The 19,638-nt window shown below is 42.1% G+C and overlaps 1 protein-coding gene across 2 annotated transcripts in view; it reads right to left on the bottom strand.

Moving 5' to 3' along the window:
- Nucleotides 1–19,638, bottom strand: part of LOC145357375 (double C2-like domain-containing protein beta) — a 300,330-nt gene that overhangs the window by 179,849 nt on the left and 100,843 nt on the right. For both annotated transcript variants that reach the window (XM_080210683.1, XM_080210684.1), the window contains one exon: nt 8,407–8,481. In XM_080210683.1, coding sequence (XP_080066809.1) covers nt 8,407–8,481 — 75 coding nt within the window. The remainder of the gene's footprint in view (nt 1–8,406; nt 8,482–19,638) is intronic.

The following is a 19,638-nucleotide window of genomic DNA, read 5'->3' as shown; positions in this document are numbered from 1 at the left end:
TACGATGAGCGTTACTGTCACAGTGTAGAGACACAAAAATGAACAGAGACACATTTACAACAATTTCCAATGAAAGAAGGGGAAGTCTGAATATCAGGTGACAACAGCAGAGGTTGAGCCAACAATTGTGTAAAATGTCATGCCAGTCTACACCTTTCACTCTAAACTTTAGGTCATAATTAATTTGCTTCAGATTATGCCTTTCCTGTTTTTAATGTAGGTTTGACTGATTTCCAAAAGACATGCTTGATCCAAAGAGTATTATATTAATCAAACAAATATGCCCTATGAGTCAAATGTACCTTTACTGTTTCAAAACTGGATATCATTTATTAAAGCTACTAAATTTAGACCAGTTATGTAGCTGGTTATTTTCTGAAGTAGTTGTCTAACCACAAATGAAAACAATTATATTAAACAATCATTTTACTGTCATTCACTCATACAGTAATTTGGTTATTGGTCCTAATTTCATACCATATCGATCATTAATCTCATAGAATAGTTGGATCACAGTCTGAGAGCTGGGAGCAGTTCTGGTATCCACATTAAAAACAGGATATGCAGGCACCAGAGAAATCACAAAACGTAATTCCTGGATTGCTATCAGAACTGAGAGGTTATACAGATTAGAAAAATTTGAGCCTGCGAGGTCTCTTATTTGTGAGAAGACAGAGGAATGACATGATGGAGGCCTTTCAAATTACAAACTTTAGAAAAATGTTTGCATTTGCAGCTGAGACAGGATTTAGGGGCCATAGATAAAAAGAGAAGCCACTAACATTGAGCAGGGAATTCAGGAGAAAAAGACTCAGAATGTGGGCTTTGTTACAACAAGGAGTAGTTAAGAATAACTTGGGCGCATTGAAGGGAAAGATACATTAGCACATTAAAAAAAATCACAAAATCCTTACAGTGCAGGAAGAGGCCATTCAGCCCATCAAGTCTGCACAAACTCTCCAACAGGGCAACTTATCCACCCCCCTGTAACCTTTGTATTTACCCCACTAATCCCATAACCTATACATTTTGGGACACTAAAAGGGCAATTCAGCATGGCCAATCCACCTACGCGGCAGATCTTTGGACTGTGGGAGGAAACCAGAGCACCTAGAGGAAACCCACATAGACATGGGAGAACATAAACTCCACATGGATAATCACCCACGGCTGGAACTGAATCCTAGTCCCTGGTGCTGAGAGGTAGCAGAGCTAACCACTGTGCCAAAAATAAATGTTTGTCCAGTTAGATGAAGGAGGTTCATGTGGAGCATAGCAAGAACCTTTTGGGCTGAAGAGTCTATTGCGATGCTGGAAATAATGTACAGTTATAATCTTGGTGGCTTTGTATTTTGTGCATGTTAACCTTTTCATTGACATTAGTTTCAAAGGGTGCCTGTTCACATAACTCCACTGCTTTAACCCTGACTGAGGAAGGGAGTTAAATCATCACTGAGTAGCTAACATTCCTGTTCTAATATGATCTAATATAGTGAGAATGCCTAGAGGCAGACTGGTGGTCTGAATGCTGGCTAAGTGGACTAATGATTACAATTGCTTCTATCAAAAATAAACAGAGTACTTCAACCGGAAATGTTGAAATGTTAATACAAATGCATAATGATTCTCTCTTTTTGACCAATATCAAGTGACTGTCCATTTTAAATGCATTTTTAAGCGATGGGAACTATGTTATATTTTGAGCCACGTTAAGAACGCAAGAACTCCAAAAATAGAAGCAGATCATGCAACCCCATGAGCCCTTCTACACGATCATGGCTGATCTCCTATTTCAACACTTGGCCCCACCTGCTTCCCATATCCCTTAATTCCCCAAAAGACCAAAAGCCAAGTCTTGAATATCTGCAACAACTGACCATCCCTAACCCCCCAGGTTGGAGAATTCCAAACATTCAGTGCTCTGAATAACAAAGTGGACAGGATTTTCCAGCCTCACTCACTCCAAAACCAAAAAACCCTGCCTGATGTCAACAGACCTTTGCATGATTGGCCACCAGCCCCACCGCCATCCCGCCCGTTCCAATTCCCATGGCAGGCAGAGCGGGAAAACTCCACACCCCCCTCCTGTCACCAATGTCTCCTCTGTGCCAGAAAAGATGAAACAACTTCTCACTATCTACATTGCCATGCTCCAAATTCAATAAGATCATCTCTCATTCTTCTAAACTCCAAAGAGTGTAGACTTAACTTACTCAACCTCTCATCCCACAATATAATCCTATGTACCTTTACTGTATCACCTTCAATGCAAACATATCCTTCCTTGCATATGGTGCTGAAAACTGCACTTAGTGCTTAGACATCGTTTCAACAAAACCCCACACAATTGTTGCAAGACTTTGTTATCATCTACTCAAAACCTCCCTGCCCACCTGGTAATAGAAGTTAATGTGTCATTAGCCTTCCTAAATCGTTTGCCTTATCTGCATGCTAACTTTTTATTCCTTATAAAAGTGAACCCAGGTGTCTCCAGATAATAACATTTTGAAGTTCTGCACCTCAAAAAACTTTGTGGTGGGTGGGGGGGGGGGGGGTGTTTTCTGGGCTCAACAGTCTACCAAGCTCACTGTGACCCTCCCAGGCCGCACTGCTGGGATAGAACCAATGCCTATTCAAAACCACCACTTTAAACATAATTAGCAGGCTCATAGCCCAAACCAAATAATCTTGACTATTCACCCACATCCCCAGAGGGATATACACCTGGACCTTGAAACACCACAGCAATGGGTTGGGGGAGCATCTGCAGGTGAATCTTCCCAAGAGAAGGGGATCCATCCTCCAACCTCAGAATGCTCCAGGGAAACAGCTTTGTTCTAATAAAGGTACATCTTCTTTCTTTCTTTAGTAGTGGGTCTGGGATGCTGGATGCCTTTTCAACATGTTACCCAGACGCAATGGCACAACCAGGCCTGCCCTGCCATTCAATACCATGTAAAATACCTGGGTTTGTAATTAATGAGGCTGGGGCTGGAAGATTTGTCATGTTTTCCATAGCAGGAAATACCTTACATGGGGAGGCAATGACCGAGTGGTTGATTGCTAGCCTATTAATCCAGAAATTCAGCTAATGTTCTGGGGACCTAGGTACAAATCCCACCACAGCAGACAGTGGAATTTGAATTCAATAAAACATATCTGGAATTAAGAATCTACTGACAACCATGAAACCATTGTTGATTGTCGGAAAAACCCATCTGGTTCACCAATGTCCTACAGGGGAGGAAATCTGCTGTCCTTAACTGATCTGGCCTACATGTGACTCCAATCCACAGCAATGTGGTTGACTCTCAACTGCCCTCGGGCAATTAGGGGTGGGCAATAAATGCTGGCCAACCAGTGACGCCCTTGTTCCACAAATGAATATAAAAATATTCTCACCTCCGCCACATCACTTAAATCTCAAAAATGGAAGAATTCCGCCCACTGTGTGGGATTGTACAGTTTGTGGCATTACTACATTCAAGTGAGTCACACGTTAGTGGTAAGGAAACTATTAGAGAAACTTCTGAGGGAGAGCATCTATCTCTACTTGGAGGGGCAAAACTTGATCAGGGATAGTCAGCACGCCTTCATCAGAGGGAAGTCATGCCGAACAAGTTTGCGGTGGTGACCAGGTGTAGACAAAGGTGATGCAGTCGATGTACTTTATACGGGTTTCAGCAAAGCCTTTGACAAGGTCCCACATGGGAGGCTTGTACAGAAGGTAAATTCACATGGGATACAGGGTAATTTAATAAAGTGAATTCAAATTGATTCAGCTGTTGGAGCCAGAGGGTGATGACAAAAGGCTGCTCGAGTGACTGGAAGCCAGTGTACATGGTGCATCGCAAGAATCTGTGCTCAGTCCCCTATTATTCGTCATTTATATAAATTACATTGATGACTACGTCGGGGGCGGGGGGGACAGGATTCATAACTTTGCAGATGACACAAAGATTGGGTAATTAACAGTGAGACAGTGTCTGGGCTTCAAGAAGATATAGACAGAATGGTCAAATGGGCAGATAACGGCAGATGGAATTTAACCCTGAAAAGTGAGAGATGATAAACTTTAAAAAGGGGTAATTTGACAAGAAAGTACTCAATGAATAGGACACTAGGAAGTTCTGTGGAACAAAGGGACCATGGCGTGTTTGTCCACAGATCTCTGAAGGCAGAAGGGCATGTTAGTAGGGTAGTGAAAAAGGCATATGGGTCACTTGTCTTTATAAATTATGGCAGAGATTACAAAAGCAGGGAAGTCATGTTGGAATTGTATAGAACTTTGGTGAGGCCACAGCTAGTGTGCAGTTCTGGTCGCCATTTTATTGGAAGGACGTGATTGCACCAGAGGAAGCGCAGAGAAGATTCCTCAAAATGCTGCATGGGATGGAGCATTTAAGTTAGGAAGAGAGATTGGATGGGCTTGGGTTGTTTTTGTGGGAGCAAAGACAGAGGTGACCTGATCAAAATGTACAAGATTATGAGAGACATGGACAGAATGGATAAGGAGAAGCTGTAACCCTTAAAGTAAGGGTCATAGGTTCAAGGCTTAGGGGCAGGATGTCAGGAAAACCTTTTTACCCAGAGGGTGGTGACAGCCTGGACTGCACTGCCTAGGAAGGAGATGGAGGTGGGTTGCCTCACATCCTTTAAAAAAGTATCTGGATGAGCACTTGGCACATCATAACATTCAGGGCTATGGGCCAAGTGCTGGCAGATGGGATCAGGTGGGAGTTCAGGTGTTTCTAACGTATTGGTGCAGACTTGATGGGCTGAAGGGCCGCTTCTGCACTGTATGATCTTATTACTCATTTACAGATACTGATTGTTAATTTTCTAGAGTTCTGAGATTTTTTTCATATTTGGAGGTGAGTCCTCAGAACAATAAAAATAGGATTGACCCAGAGTTCCCTCTCCCCAGACTGGTATTACTAGTGGAGGGCCAGAGGGCTCAGTGTTGGAGCCTCAGCTTTTTACAATCTGTATCAATGACTTGAATGAAGGGACTGTATGCAGAGTAACTACATTTGCTGGAGACACAAAGATAGGGAGGAAATTAAGTTGTCAAGAGGAGGTAAAGTGTCCACAGAGGGATTTAGATAGATTAAGTGAGAGGGCAAAAATTTAACAAGAACATAATGTGGGAAAACAGGAACTTGTTGACTTTGGCCTGAAGAATAGAAGACAGTATATCACTCATGTGAACTGAGATGTAGAACTTGATGCTGGAGGGATCAGGGCATCCTGGCCCATGAATCACAAGCCACGTTGGTACACAGGTGCAGCAAGTGAATAGGAAGGCAGATGGTGTTTATTGCAAGGGGAATGGAATATAAAAGTCGGGAAGTGCTATTGAAGCTGTACAGAGCCTTAGTCAGACTGCATCTGGAGAACAGCGGACAGTTTTGGTTTCCTTACTTAAGGAAAGATATAATTTCATTAGAAGCAGTTCAGAGAAGGCTCACTCAACTGATTCCTGAGCCAAAAGGGTCATCTTATGAGGGCAGGTTGGACTGCTTTCCTTGGGATTTTATTAGAATGAGGTGTAATCTTATTGAAATACAAAAAGATCCTGGGGAGACTTGATAGACTCAATGTTGAGAGGACCTTTTCCATCTGGGTCCTAGGACGAGGGAATGCAGTTTAAAAATTAGGGGTCTCCCATTTACGACTGGGATAAGGAGAATTCTTTTCTCAGTGTTGTTCACCCGTAGAATTCTCTTCCCCAGGCAGCAGTGGAGGGAGGGTCATTGGATATATCCATTGCAGAGATAGATAGATTTTTGACCAAAAAGGAACCAAGGGTTACGAGGAACAAGCTGGAAAATGGAACTGAGGCCATAATCAGATTGGCCATAATATAACTGAATGGTGGAGCAGGCTCGAGGGGCTATTGGGCCTCTTCCTGCTCCTAATTCATGTGTTCAGATGTACTGCGGAATAGAATACCTTGGAGAGTCAACAGGATAGCTTGTGCAAAAATCTCTTCTTGCAACACCTTCGTTGCTGCTTTGGGAAATCCTGCGCTGTGAACAGATTGTCAATCCACTCTTGTGGTGCATGACACTGAGCGAACGATGAAATATAGCTTCCCACTGAAAGCTACTATACACTTCAAAACCATGGCAGGCATCTTTCCCTCTAATTGCATTAATCTGTCGAATTTCATACTGTAAGCTCAGTCTGAATGACAAATGAGGCCTGACAGGAGGAGATTTGTTGGGATTTCCTTGTGTACAATACATGCAAACACAATGCCTGGACCACAGTGTTCCTTTCTGATTCATACCCAGATCAGAAATCTTTGTTTAAGTATAAACTTCTGATAAATGTCTGCCTCCCCTGTGGTGTATTAGGCAATAAGCCACACTTACCTACAATAGGGATTCGGTTCTCTTTATAGAAGATTTAATATAAAAGCATAGATAGAATCACAGAATGCCCACACTGCAGGAGGCAGCCATTTGGCCCATCGAGTCTGCACCGACCACAGTCCCACTCAGGCCTTATTCCCATAACCCCATGTATTTACCCTGCTAATCTTTTGACACTAAGGGACAATTTATCATGGCCAATCAACCTAACTTACACATCTTTGGACTGTGGGAGCAAACCGGAGCACCTGGAGGAAATCCACGCTGATACGGGGAGAATGTGGAAATTCCACACAGGCAGTGACCCGAGGCTGGAATCGATCCCTGGTCCCTGACACTGTGAGGCAGCAGTGCTAACCACTGCACTACCGTGCCTGCCCAGGTGCAGTGCTTCCTTCAGTTCTGGTATGAACAAAAAGTCAGAGAAGCATGATTTTTATTATACAAGTACAGTTCCATTGCGCATGACTCCGCATTCATTCTTGATGCGAATTATAAAAGGGAAATAAATGACACTAGATTAAAATCAATAGTATATAGATAAAAGGAGTTTATTGATAATGATAATAATAGGAAGTCCAATTACAGTAGTCTGAAAATAAGTGAAATAGTCAAACACTATAATGTACATGTGGCCCTGTACATTGCATTTCATGAAGTCAATGATAATAATGGCAGATGATCACACAATGTATTTCAGAAAATGTCAAGGTACAAACTCACTTTAATATGCTGCTAGTATCTATTTCTATTCACAGAATCATAGAATCCAAGTGCAGAAGGCAGCCATTTGGCTCATCGAGCCTGCATCGACAACAATCCCGTCCAGGTCCTGTCCTATCCTATCCCCACAGCCCCACACATTTACCCTCCTAATCCCCCTGACATTAAGGGGCAATTTATCATGGCCAAGCAACCCAACCCATACATATTAACATGATATTTTTTGCCAAGCATTCAAAATACCTTCGAAAAAGCCTTCAACAAACAAAATGAATAATAATGCAATATTGTCATCAATTTTTAAAAGCTTAGAGTGGGTGATATTGAGAGTAGGGAATGACTTGCTTACATTCTGAGGTCCACTAGCATCAAACATTCAGAGAAGGTGTGGCATTGTTTGCACAACAGACTACATTTTCTCACTCTGTCACTGATGATTAACTTTTTGTCCACTGTCATTACACATCAGAAAATCCTAGTGCCCTATCCATTGCTGTCCAGTATGCCTTGTGGTAGTTAAGGCACCTCCATGCCAGTTTTCGGAAAAGTACTCCGTACAACTCCAGCTGCACATTGAAATGACATTTACTTTGCAATGATGCTAAATTTGCAGTATAAATTCAAAGTCATGAATCAGTTTGTCTCCAGAGAGAAGTGGTGTGAAACTCCCTGAAGAAGGGCTCACAACACTTCAGTTTGACACTCCATAGATGCAACTCCAGTATGGTGTTAAATCAGGTTTAAAAATATCTGCAGTTGATTCTGCAAACCCTTTGGGCAATTCACAACATACCTGGTGCCAAATTTAAATGTGTAAAAAGGGCGTGGACACTGCAACTTGCATACTAAGCATCTGACTTGTTGGGAGAAAAGCATGTCTCGTGTACTCAGGCACTTGCCGAGTTGTCTCCTAGCTAAGGGATCAGAATTCCAGCCAGCTAGTATTAATGCTTGTCCAGAGTGCCACCTGTTTTCAGAGCTGCAGCTTTAGCACAAAAGCAAACTTAAAAGTGCTGCTCAGCTCAACCTCCACAAAAGCCAATCCATAAGCTCTGTATTAAGTTGTCAATTTAGTACCAATTACTCCTCTTCTGCAGGTAACTTTTGTAATGCATGCCCATTAGGAATAGCCCAACTATTTCATTGGAGTTCTTACAGTCTCCAAACAAGGCAGATTTTCAATAACTGATTGGATTTGGAAACCACCAAGTATGAGTCACATGATGTGAATGGATAGGTTTAATCTGCACTCTTTCATTTTAAGCAATTGAAAAACATTTCTGCTTTTAATGGATAAACCTACCTTACTGGCTCCAGGGAGCAAATGTAATTTGACATATGGATCAGCAAGCCCATTGTGGTCCATTGACTTAAGACCCTTTAAGAAAAATAAAGAGAATACTTATTGTCATTACTGATGCTTTAAATTCAAACTTCAATTAATAGATCAGGTGTATCAATAAATAATAGTTATGAACGCCAAATCACCACTCCCCTCATGGCATTTTGTTTATGCTACCTTCACAAGACATGCCTGACTATCTGGATCTTAACCAGGCTGGGAAAAATGCAAATGCAAATGCATCAATTTAATACAGGATACTACTTTCCAGCAACATGCTCTGGTATTAAAATAGTCTGAATTATGGAACACTAACTGTTTGAGAATAAGCGCTAATTAGATTTGCTGAAATAAAAATTATCCAGAGTAGGACCTGTTGACGATGTCCAAATAATGGGCTAATGGGGAAAGGTTATCGCAACATTACCATTGTGCTAGTTTGAATACAACATTTGTCCTACTTTTATTGCCAGAATTTCAGAAACGCAATTAAACACAAAACTCAAGTGGACTGCTGGTTATCAAAGGAAAACTAATAAATTATACATAAAGACAAATTGCACATTTTAATGGGGAAAATATGACTGTGGTTTTTGACAAATGACAGATATCAAATCCTGGGCGAAAGTAAATACTGCTGACCAGAATCTACCATAAAGCTAAAATTCAAAACAGGTTTTCTCAACATATTCATTTTAACTATTTTTCCATTTCTAAGGCTTACTGCTACTACTAATTATGGCTTCTCACTCAATAACCTTTTTGTGCAGAATATTCAATGAGAAATTTAACTTCAATTGTTATGCAGTACATTCTTACACTAAACTCCTCATTGTAATTGTGCTTTGCAAAATTCTCAACGACTGTGAAATAAACTTTCCATAAAGGACAAGATTCCAGATTGTACTAAAATTATCCTGGTCACCCAAATTCTACAAGTTACCAAAATTCTACTGGATTGCTGAACTTTCTTTTGTCATTTATACAAAATATCCTGTGCTTGTACTATAGCTTACACATCCAAATAAATATTACAAATTAAACAAAAGATTCACCAAGAATAATTGTATTAGTCAGTGTGCAAACAGAAAAAAGGAGAGAATTTGGGCTTGTTAGTCCCTGTTTTCTGAGCCACTATGAATTCTCAAAGTCAATGGTGTCTGCAGTCTGCACACTTGAGGGGGGCAGAATTGTGCCTGGGGTCATATTGGTCTCGGCATTGTTGCACACAGTGGCTGTCCACTGGAAGCATGTAGAACAAACACATGATGTCAATCAGGACAAAGCACTGACTTTGTCCCAGGTGTGCCATTTTGGAGCTCAACACTTCAACCAAAGCCCTTTCTCAACCTTAAACAGCTGACCGTGCCATCAGCAGCAGGAAAGAAAACCACCAGTGCATTCCAATTAATTACATGTTGACTGCCAGTCAATTTCTTCTGGCTGTTGCTGTGACCCTACAAGTGTTTCCCTGCCTTCTATATTCATCTCAGGTTGCACATGTCTACAGGGAGTGATGTGGCAGATGCTAAAGCTCTTGTAGCAGACTTCCCTTCAACCTCAGTCTGTCTCAGACTCTCAAAAATGCTGGGTCTCACTCCAGCCATGCGTTCAGCAAATGGGCAGCGACAGTCCCGGTCACAGTCCTGAGGGAGTGCTACACTGTCAGCAGCACCGCCTTCAACCTACGTACCACCCTCCCTGCCTTTCCCAAACCTGCACCCAACCCACCCCTTGGGGACGTCTGAGAGATCCCATAATGCGCTATTGCTCCAGACAAGGCTACATCAGTAGGAATTTTCCTCAGAATAAAGCACAACTAAGAGACCAAACAGAGGTCACACAGACCAGAACAAGCTGCTGAAGGAGGAGGAGACCACCAACTGTCACCTGGAGGCCATAGAGTGTTCAGGGAACAGTTCACTCACTACCTGAATCACAATGAGCCACAACAGCCTGTGTAAGGATGTCCTAATGGAAACCTGCCAACTGCTAGAGATACCTCTACAACCTTGGAGCAGGGTAAGGGCTGGACTATCAGCAGCTATCAACGTGACCGTGGTGATGAACTTTCAAGCATCTCCATGCTGGAGCCAAAGTGATTTTAAAAATCTCAGCTTGCCATCCACTGTTACTTAAGGAGAGTTATGGAGACACTCTGTTCAATGAGAGCCAACTCCATTTCATTCTCTGCTACCAGAGGCAAGCAGGCATGCCCATGATGCAGGGGGCCATTGATACTACTTTGCAGGTACTGCACTGCCAACCCTACCACAAACTCGAACAGAAAGGGATTCAACTCCCTTGATTTTCAGCTGTTATTCGACCATAAGAAGTGAATCATGCAGGTCAGTACCTGGTAGCAGTCAGTCAGTGGCAGCCCTCCGCACCAGTTGCATTTTTGCCAGTGCAGTGAATCAAAGAGTGGCTACTGGTCAATAAAGGCTATTTGCTGATGACATGATTGATGACTCAGGTGTGCAATCCAGGCACAACATGTACGTACTGAAAGCTATGCTGCCACATGAAATGTGAGAGCAGACCACTGGCACAACACTTCAGCTGTCTGCACTGCTCTGAAAGATCCCTGCTACAGTCAGCATAGCAAGTGGCAATGTACGTAATGGTCTGTTGCATTCTCCACAACTTCACCGTAAAGAGGGCTCAACCCTCAATACCAGCTCTACAATGAGTAGCAGAGGAGAAAGTGGAAAAGGAGGAGGTAGAGAGAGGAGAAAGAGGAAGGGAAGAGGCAGTCCCTTTCTGGGAGGCCTTTCTTTACTACCCAAGTATGATATCAGTAACCTGTGTCTGCATCAGTTTCCCCCAGGGTGCTCCAGTTTCCTCCCACACGCCAAAGAGTGGTTTAGGTTAATTGGCCATACTAAATTGTCGTTTAGAGTCAGGGGGATTACCAGGATAATTACATGGGGTTACAGAGATGGGGCCTAGGTGGGATGGTTCTTGATGCAGGCTCAATGGGCCAAATGGTCTCCTTCCATACTGTAGGGATTCTATGAACCCCAATTCCAGTTCACCAACAGTCCTACAACTTTACTTGCCTCTGTAACTGGCCACTATTCCCTTGGCCACAACGCAAAAAATACAGACATCACAAAATAAACTTTTCAAACCAAATTTATAAACGACATCATTCTATGTTGTATACGAAACAGAATGTGTGGAATTTCCCATCCCGCCCGCCACAGGAATCATAGCAGGTGGGGGCAGAGCATGGAAAAGTCTGTTGATTTTGGGCAGGATCTTCTGGTCTTGGGACAAGCACGGTCAGACAATCCAACCCAATGAATCACCCTTATGCATTCCTTCAGTGTCTGCCTTCCATGTTCTTTGGCTTGTCCTAGTGCCCCTACACATTTCTATCCAAGTGCCTGCTGAATTATTCGTGGAAGACTGTTGACTTTCAATGGAGAAGACAGCTGAAGGCCTTTCAGGATACAGTCAAGCAGCTCTGGGCTTAGAAAGCCTGGCTAGCTGTGAGCTATACTAAATCTGCATGGACAGCAGCAGCCTACACTAGCTGACAGGCAACAGCAAATGACCAGTGAAGTGGTGTGGGTGGGAGGGGGAGTGGTGTTTCTTGAGACGATAGTAGATTAGTGCTCCATGGGGCCATTGCCACTTCCCGGGGGTAACGCCTTAACGATCCTAACAATGCATTTGAAGGCAGATTTCTGGACCGCAATCCCTTTGCGTCCTGTAGTCCATAACCCACGATGGAGCAGTCTCAGTTTATAGACGGCAATATCAACTTGCTTGAGAATAGCCTGAGTTTCAACTCCACAGTGGTTCCCAATTGTGTCAGTAACTTCAATCAGACAAATAATTCCACTGCACAAACACTTTTTTTTCAGCTGTATCAATTGCTCATAGACATCACATTTATTCTGGTTACGGTCTTACTAGAGAGGTTTGCAACACAATGAGTGAATGCAACATGCTAAATAAGAATGACATGCATGAATGTTTTAAATGCATCTCAGAAAACACTCTTCCGACAGTAAGCACAGACATCTTTTCAAAATCTGTTCAGCTCCACTATTTCTAACTGTTCATTGCCTCAAATCAGTTCTGCATGCAGCACTCGGTTCAGTGTTTGAATTTCACCTTTTCACATTATGAATTGAACAAACGGAAGAATTAATCTGATCCATTTCTTCTTTGATCGGGGGTAAAAAAAATCCAGCAAAGAAATGTGGATGCAATCAATTCCTTGTATCTACTAGCTCGCTTTGTCTCACTTTATTATCAATTGAAAAGTGTGTGAACGCCATTGCTTGGTTTCTCTGTGTTAACTCGTAAAAACTATCACATCATCTCAATGTTATCCTTTGGCCACCTGCATTTGGAATTGTTTATGGTTTAGAATCAAAAGGTCGACACCTCACTTTGATGGCTAAATTTTCACAAGTTTTGAGAGTTGGAACATTGCTTGGATTGAATGCTGTTTTAAGGTGAAAGCGTAAGTTTAAGTTGATTTCACTACTTTTGTGCAAAATTTCATGGCACACTTGGATAGTTCTCACAGCATGCCAGTGTGCTGTGGCACATCAGTTGAAAACCACTGCACTACAGCGCTCAGATTTTGGGTATTTGCTGTTGGTGCTGCAATAGGAGTTATAACATCGGCCATTAGACACAGCATCACGTGTGAATCCACATGGGTAGTTGTCAGTGTATGTGTACGCAAGGCTTGCATGAGAGTGGGAGAATCACAATTCATACATGAAAAGGATTAAGTGGAGAAAACAAGAAGCGACCGACCTGGCCAACATATACCAACTTTATAACTAATTAAGGAACAAGAGATTTTGTCTGAGAGTGAGGTAGACCATGTGAAATGGAGAATTGAATAATTGATAGGGATTGTTGGTAAGCAGGGAGTGAAGCAAATTCATCAGCGGATAAGGCTATTTGGTTGGATATGGTATTTAAAGATGAACTCATCACCTGATGACTCATTCCAGATCATTATATTGCTCCCTGTACCGTGACCATGTATTTGGAGCTAGACTTCTAGCATTGACCTCTGTTGCCCTTTGTTCCTATTGTCTTCTGAGCATCAGTCTGGGTCCTTCTGTTAACTCTGGATACAAGCTAACACCTTTTTTCTATCTCTATCCACAAAGATCTTCAGTGCAGCTTCCAAAAAAAAACTTGGGAGTCTGCTCTCTCCTCTGCTGTAACAAATCTCCCTCTTTTTTGGGTCAGATGCTCTTCAATCATGGCTCTCAGCACGTGCTCCAGCAACAAAACAACTCCCCATTAACAGGCACAGACCAACCTTAAGTGGCGCACTCTCAATATTGGCCATCTGCTGATAGGGAACTAAAGGTCAGCATGGTTGGTCCTGGTATATGCAGAGATAATTCAAACGAGTCAGCATCCTATCCTAGAACCATAAAATCACCGCAGTGCAAGGAGGCCATTCGGCCCATCAGGTCTGCACTGACGCTCCAAAAGAGTATCGTACCTAGATCGAACACTCCCATCCGCCTGCCTAATCCCCATAACCCCATGCATTTACCATGGCCAATCCACCTAACCTACACATTTTTTGGAGACTAAGGAGCAATTTAACCTGGCCAATTCATCTAACCTGCACAGCTTTGAAGCATGGGAGAAAACCGGAGCACCGGAGCACCCAGAAGAAATTCTCACAGACACCGGCAGAATGTGCAAACTCCATGGAGACAGTCCACAAGGCCGGAATCGAACCCAGGTCCCTGGAGCTGAGAGTCACTATGTTGTTACCTGCAATGCAATCAATTGGATCCTCAAGCCCCTTTGAGGGTTACCAATTTAACATCTGAAGGGTCGAGACTTGAAATTTGTTTGTGCTGAATGAATCGATGCAAGTTGTGTTAGAACTAGGACAGAGAATGGAAATCAGCCTAAGTTTGGTTACTCTGATTGTGGTGCAATTATCCTCTGTTGGGAAGTGAATGTGTGTGGGTAATAGCTACGGACAGGAAGCTATCTGTGCCCACGGGAGCACAAATTAGGAAGGAGGAAAAGGAGAAGACGACTTGCAAAATGAATACTGCAAAGTATGAAGAAAGAAAATGTGGAAATTCCTTCAGAAGCAAACAGACATGAAGGTCATTCAAGTCAATATGTATCAACAACAATACAACAGGGTCCTGTTTGATAATAGGACATTTTTAAAAAAATAATTTAATTACAGCAACGAAATACTCAATTCTCACTATGACAAAGCAACAGTAATAGTTTGTGCATGCTGCCTAACTCTAAAAGGTGCCATTATATCATCAGTGCTCTGAGTACAATGATTAAATAATGTAGGTTTGAATAATGCTGGCCAATAATAAATTATCAAACGTTTTAGTTACTATTTTTACATTTGGGCTCCACCATTTGGAATACGTCCCAATTGCATTTGCCGTTGTTAATTAACTATGTAACTCAAATCGCCTTGATAAGTGTTGATACAGTCAATGCATAATGTGATGATACTATGCCTTTAAGAAATGTACTTGAACCATGTTCTTGTGCAGGATCCATTATAGCAGTTTTTATTTGCACTTGGATTTGCAGTGTCTGTCAGCATGCTGTATTGCTGTTGCAGCAGCATAATTGTTTCTAATGGCTAGAATATTGGTTTTAAACTGAACGAATGCTGTTTTGCTGTTTTCCCCTGGGATTTTGCAGAGTGGGGCTTGATTGGCAGATATGGTCATGTGACAAGGAAGTTTTTCATAGAACATCCAAGCTTAGATGCTGCTTGTGGAGTTGAGAGAGAGTCGGCTCTCTTTTCCCTCTATGAAGTTGGAGGCTGGAATCTACCAGGAGATAAGTCTCTTTTTTATTGGATTCTGCAACATGACAGTTGTTGCTTTGGAAACTGCAAAGGGAGAAGTATCCTTTTCTGTCTGCGACCTGGAGACAGAACTGCCATAGGCTGGGTTTGCTTTGATATTTTGAGGATATATTCTTCTGAAAATTGCTGCCTGGATTTCTGTGTTAAAAAACTGAGCATCACATGAGCATAATTGTTTTTGTGCTAATTCTGAAGAAGGGTTTATGTCTAAGGGGTATCACTTTATACTGGAACAGCAGAGATAGCTAGCTATTAGGAATTATACTTTGCCATGTTTAAGTCTTGCAATTAGTAAAAGTTGTGCTAATTTATTTGCTATATTCTGTGTTCTTAAGTTTTGTTTGATAAAAGCTTTCTAGTGGATCATTTGAATCATACCTGGAGTGAAATATCTTATGTCCACCAATGCCAAAATCAAATGTGAAACTTAGGGCTTAAGCTAATTTCACAAAACATCTTGAAGTTTCTGGCTTGGGTTTTAACATTAATTGCATTTGCCATCATTAACTAACCATGTAAGTGGAATTGCCTTAGTGAGCATTGATACAGCCAATGCACTGCTAAATCTCATTACTGCATTGATACCTCAGCAGTATGGGAAACACACAGAAATGGAGTCGCACCATTAGCTGCAGCGGCAGAATACTATCTGCTCATGTTTCTGTGCAGCATCTGAGGGTCAACACTGTTGGTGGCAAACAATGATACAACTGGAGGGGCTGTAGACCATCACTGTTTCAGCCACAGTCAGACTTTATTTTTGTCTTCCTAGCCCAGAGAGGTTTTTTTTTCTTTAATTGGAGATGATATTCAGCCACAACCTAACAAATGCAGCATGAAAGTAACTGTAGGTGCACACAAGATTACCTTACTATAGGCTGCACTCCTCCGAAACTTCTCCCCCCAAAACAAGAATCAGAAGCAAAACTGCGGCATTTATGGGGATTAAGTTATGATTAAAATAATGCTAATTTTACATTGGAAGGAACCATCCAATGCATAAGTGTTCCTCCATTGTTTGGTTTCTGGCACTTTAAAGACCTTTCCTTTAGAAGCATATTTCAAAGCTTCCCACTGCCATATTTATGCATTGAAATTGGCTAATTAAATGCTTCAGAGAAATGTTCTCACCAAATTTTTGGCAGGTTGTTCATTATTGGCAAGAGAATGACAAATACCTGGGCTTTTTAATTGGAAAATTTCAGGGAATAGATAGGTCTTATACCACTCATAGAAAAGGAAATCCTTTGTATTGGCGGAAGAAAGAATACAAACTTAAAACGTATTGAGCACTTTGACTTCAATATTATTTAAGCCACCAGTAAACAAATTGGATACTTTCACTACAAAAGGCTGCTCAAAATGGGTTTCCTCCAGGTACTGCGGTTTCCTCCCACAGTCCAAAGATGTGCAGGTTAGGTTGATTGGCCACGCTAAGAAATTGCCCCTTAGTGTCCAGGGATGCGTAGGTTAGAGGGATTAGTGGGTATAATACATAGGGATATGGGGGTAGGGCCTCTTTCTGCATTGTAGGGTTCTATGATTTCTAAAACAGCACAATCTACGAGGTCATCAGTTATGAGGGCCTTTTTGTGGTCAAAGAGCATCACTCAAGTGTGAGGAATGGCCAACTAGGAGAAATGCTGAGGTTCACCAAGGTTTGTGGAGGACTACCCCCATACAAAGCATCATCTTCAGAAGAGAACTGCAGCAAATGTAAAGAAACTTAAGGGCAACCTGGTGGCACAGTGGTTAGCACTGCTGCCTGACAGCTCCAGGGACCCAGGTTCAATCCAGCCTTGGGTGACTGTGTGGAGTTTGCACATTCTCCATGTCCGTGTGGGTTTCCTCTGTGTGCTCCAATTTCCTCCCACACTCCAAAGATGTGCAGATTAGATTGATTGATCATGGTAAGTTGCCCCTTAGTGTCTCAAAATGTATAGGTTAGATAGATTAGCCATGGGAAATGTGTGGAGTTACAGGGATAGCGAAGAGGCCTAGATAAGATACTCCACAAGTGCAACTCGATGGGTCGAAAGGCCTCTTCTACACTGTATGGATTCTATGATTCAGTGAAAGGAGAGAAAAATAAATGAATTGGAGGGATAAAGAATCTTTTTAGCGGGGAAGAAACATTTCACAAGACCAGCTCAATCCCTATATGCCAGCGAGTGTGAAAATGCTGGCATGAGTATATCTTGAAAAAAACTGCTTTAAACTCATTTCAATTTTTTCATTTAATTTCAGCAATGAAGGAAAAGACAGTATCTTCCATAAATGAGTCCCACACATCAAGTAGTTCGTAAATTCAGAACTAGTATAAAAACATGGGTCTACTTTCTTTCGCTTTGTGCCAGAGAATGCTCAAATCCTGCATGAAAAGCAAAGGATTAAATAACCGATACTCTAACACTGGATCTCTGCTCTCTTGACATTGCCTCAGTATTTCTTGATGACTCACCGATGTTGAGGTCGGGTTTGTTGACAGACTGAAAAAAAAGCATGTAACTGGGGGAGGAGAGGACATCGACAGTGTCCAACCTCATTATCCTCCACGAATGAGTAAAAATAACCTGTTTTCAGGAGGAATGGACTTCAGGATATCTTGCCCGACTTCCTTGTGCTTGCAAAATCAATAAGGGGCAGGCAGTAAGGAGACTGTTACAAACAAAAACAAGTGTTACTTTCTCCCACTGGTCAATTTGCACAAGGCCAAAATGTTTTCAGACAAGCGGATGGTTTCCGAGAATTGAACTCAGAGGAATTTTTTTTTTGTTAATAACGACGAGCAGGCTGCCAAAACGGTTCCAAAAAGAAAGGAATTCCTCAAAGGAATCTTCTTCCACAGTAGAAAGCTGTCAGTCTCATGTGAAGCTTTAGTTTCTTCAGGACTAGATGTGGCTTTTTTGAGATGAGGAGGATATTCCTGCTGTGTATACAGTAACCAGCTTTACCGAAGCATTTTCTCCACTGCGCTCTTTGGAACTGCTTGCTTTCTGAACATGATTGAAATGCCAAGCTTGAGTGTATTATCAACTTCACTTGCATTTTAAAAACTGCACCCAATTTCCTAGGTTTAGGATTTTATTAAAACTGTGATGAATGATGCAAACTGCTGGGGAGATGGCTTGCAGCAGTGTTTAACAATGGACGGTCCCTTTTGTTACTGGACAGTAACTGGGGGAAATACCTGTTGTCATTTCCATTAGAGGAGCTAACATCCACAGGGAACTGTCAGGAGCTACAATAATAACCAGTAAGAATAGATTGCAAACCACAGAACGGAGACAGCCAGTTAGGTCCACGTAACAACAGAAAATTCTGCCCTTCCTAAGCCTGCAAATTTTGTATCTGTTAGTAGTTCTTTTTCAGGGTTGCATTGTGCCCCACAATTTCTTCTCTTTTTGTGTGTTGGATGAGTCAGAAGAACATATGGACCAGAATTCACTATTGCTGATAAAATTCATCTGAATGTGCTATTTATCTCTCTGCTATTTTAGTGGAGAGCATTATGCAGGCTAACCCAATCATTAAAATAGCAGAAGAGTGACTTGGAGGCACATTAAGCGTTTGTCTGCAGACAGCAGCAATAATGCTTCCCAGTCGTATACCAGACATGATTTGAAACGTGATGGCACAGTGGTTAGCACTGCTGCCTCAATGCCAGGGACCCAGGTTTGATTCCTGGCTTGTGTTACTATCTGAGTGGAGTCTGCATGTTCTCCCAGTGTCTGTGTGGGCTTGCTCTGGGTACTTCTGTTTCCTCCCAGAGTCCAAATGATGCGCTGGTTGGGTGCATTGGCCATATTAAAATTCAACAGTAAGGCCAGGATTACATTCATTCTGGGTGTGTTAATTTAATTGTTTGAAATGGGCAACTTTTATTTTTAATAGCTGCAGATGGGAAGAATATCAGTCAGTATCTTTGAAATCAAACTATCAATCCAAGTTCTGATGACCAAACGTGAACCTCTCTTTCCTTCTTTTGGATGCTTGTCAAACGGCATTTAAGTTTATTAGTGTCACAAGTAGGCTTATTGCAATGAAGTTACTGTGAAAATCCCCTAGTCACTACACTGCTGTGCCTCTGCGGGTACACAGAGGGAGAAATTAGCGTGGCAAATGCAGCAAACCATCATATCTTTCAGACTGTGGGAGGAAACTGGAGCACCCGGAGGAAACCCACGCAGATACAGGGAGAATGTACAGACGCCACACAGACATTGACCCAAGCCGGGTATCAAACCTGGGTCCCTGGCACTGTGAGGTAGCAGTGCTAACCACTGTGCCACATAAAACATTTTAGCTCATGAATTATTAATGCAATACAG

Source organism: Carcharhinus amblyrhynchos, chromosome 23 (assembly GCF_965287045.1).
Source record: "Carcharhinus amblyrhynchos chromosome 23, sCarAmb.v2.hapA, whole genome shotgun sequence".
Lineage (NCBI taxonomy): Eukaryota > Metazoa > Chordata > Chondrichthyes > Carcharhiniformes > Carcharhinidae > Carcharhinus > Carcharhinus amblyrhynchos.
Note: the sequence above shows the minus strand (reverse complement) of the source record. Positions and strands in the feature narration are given on the sequence as shown.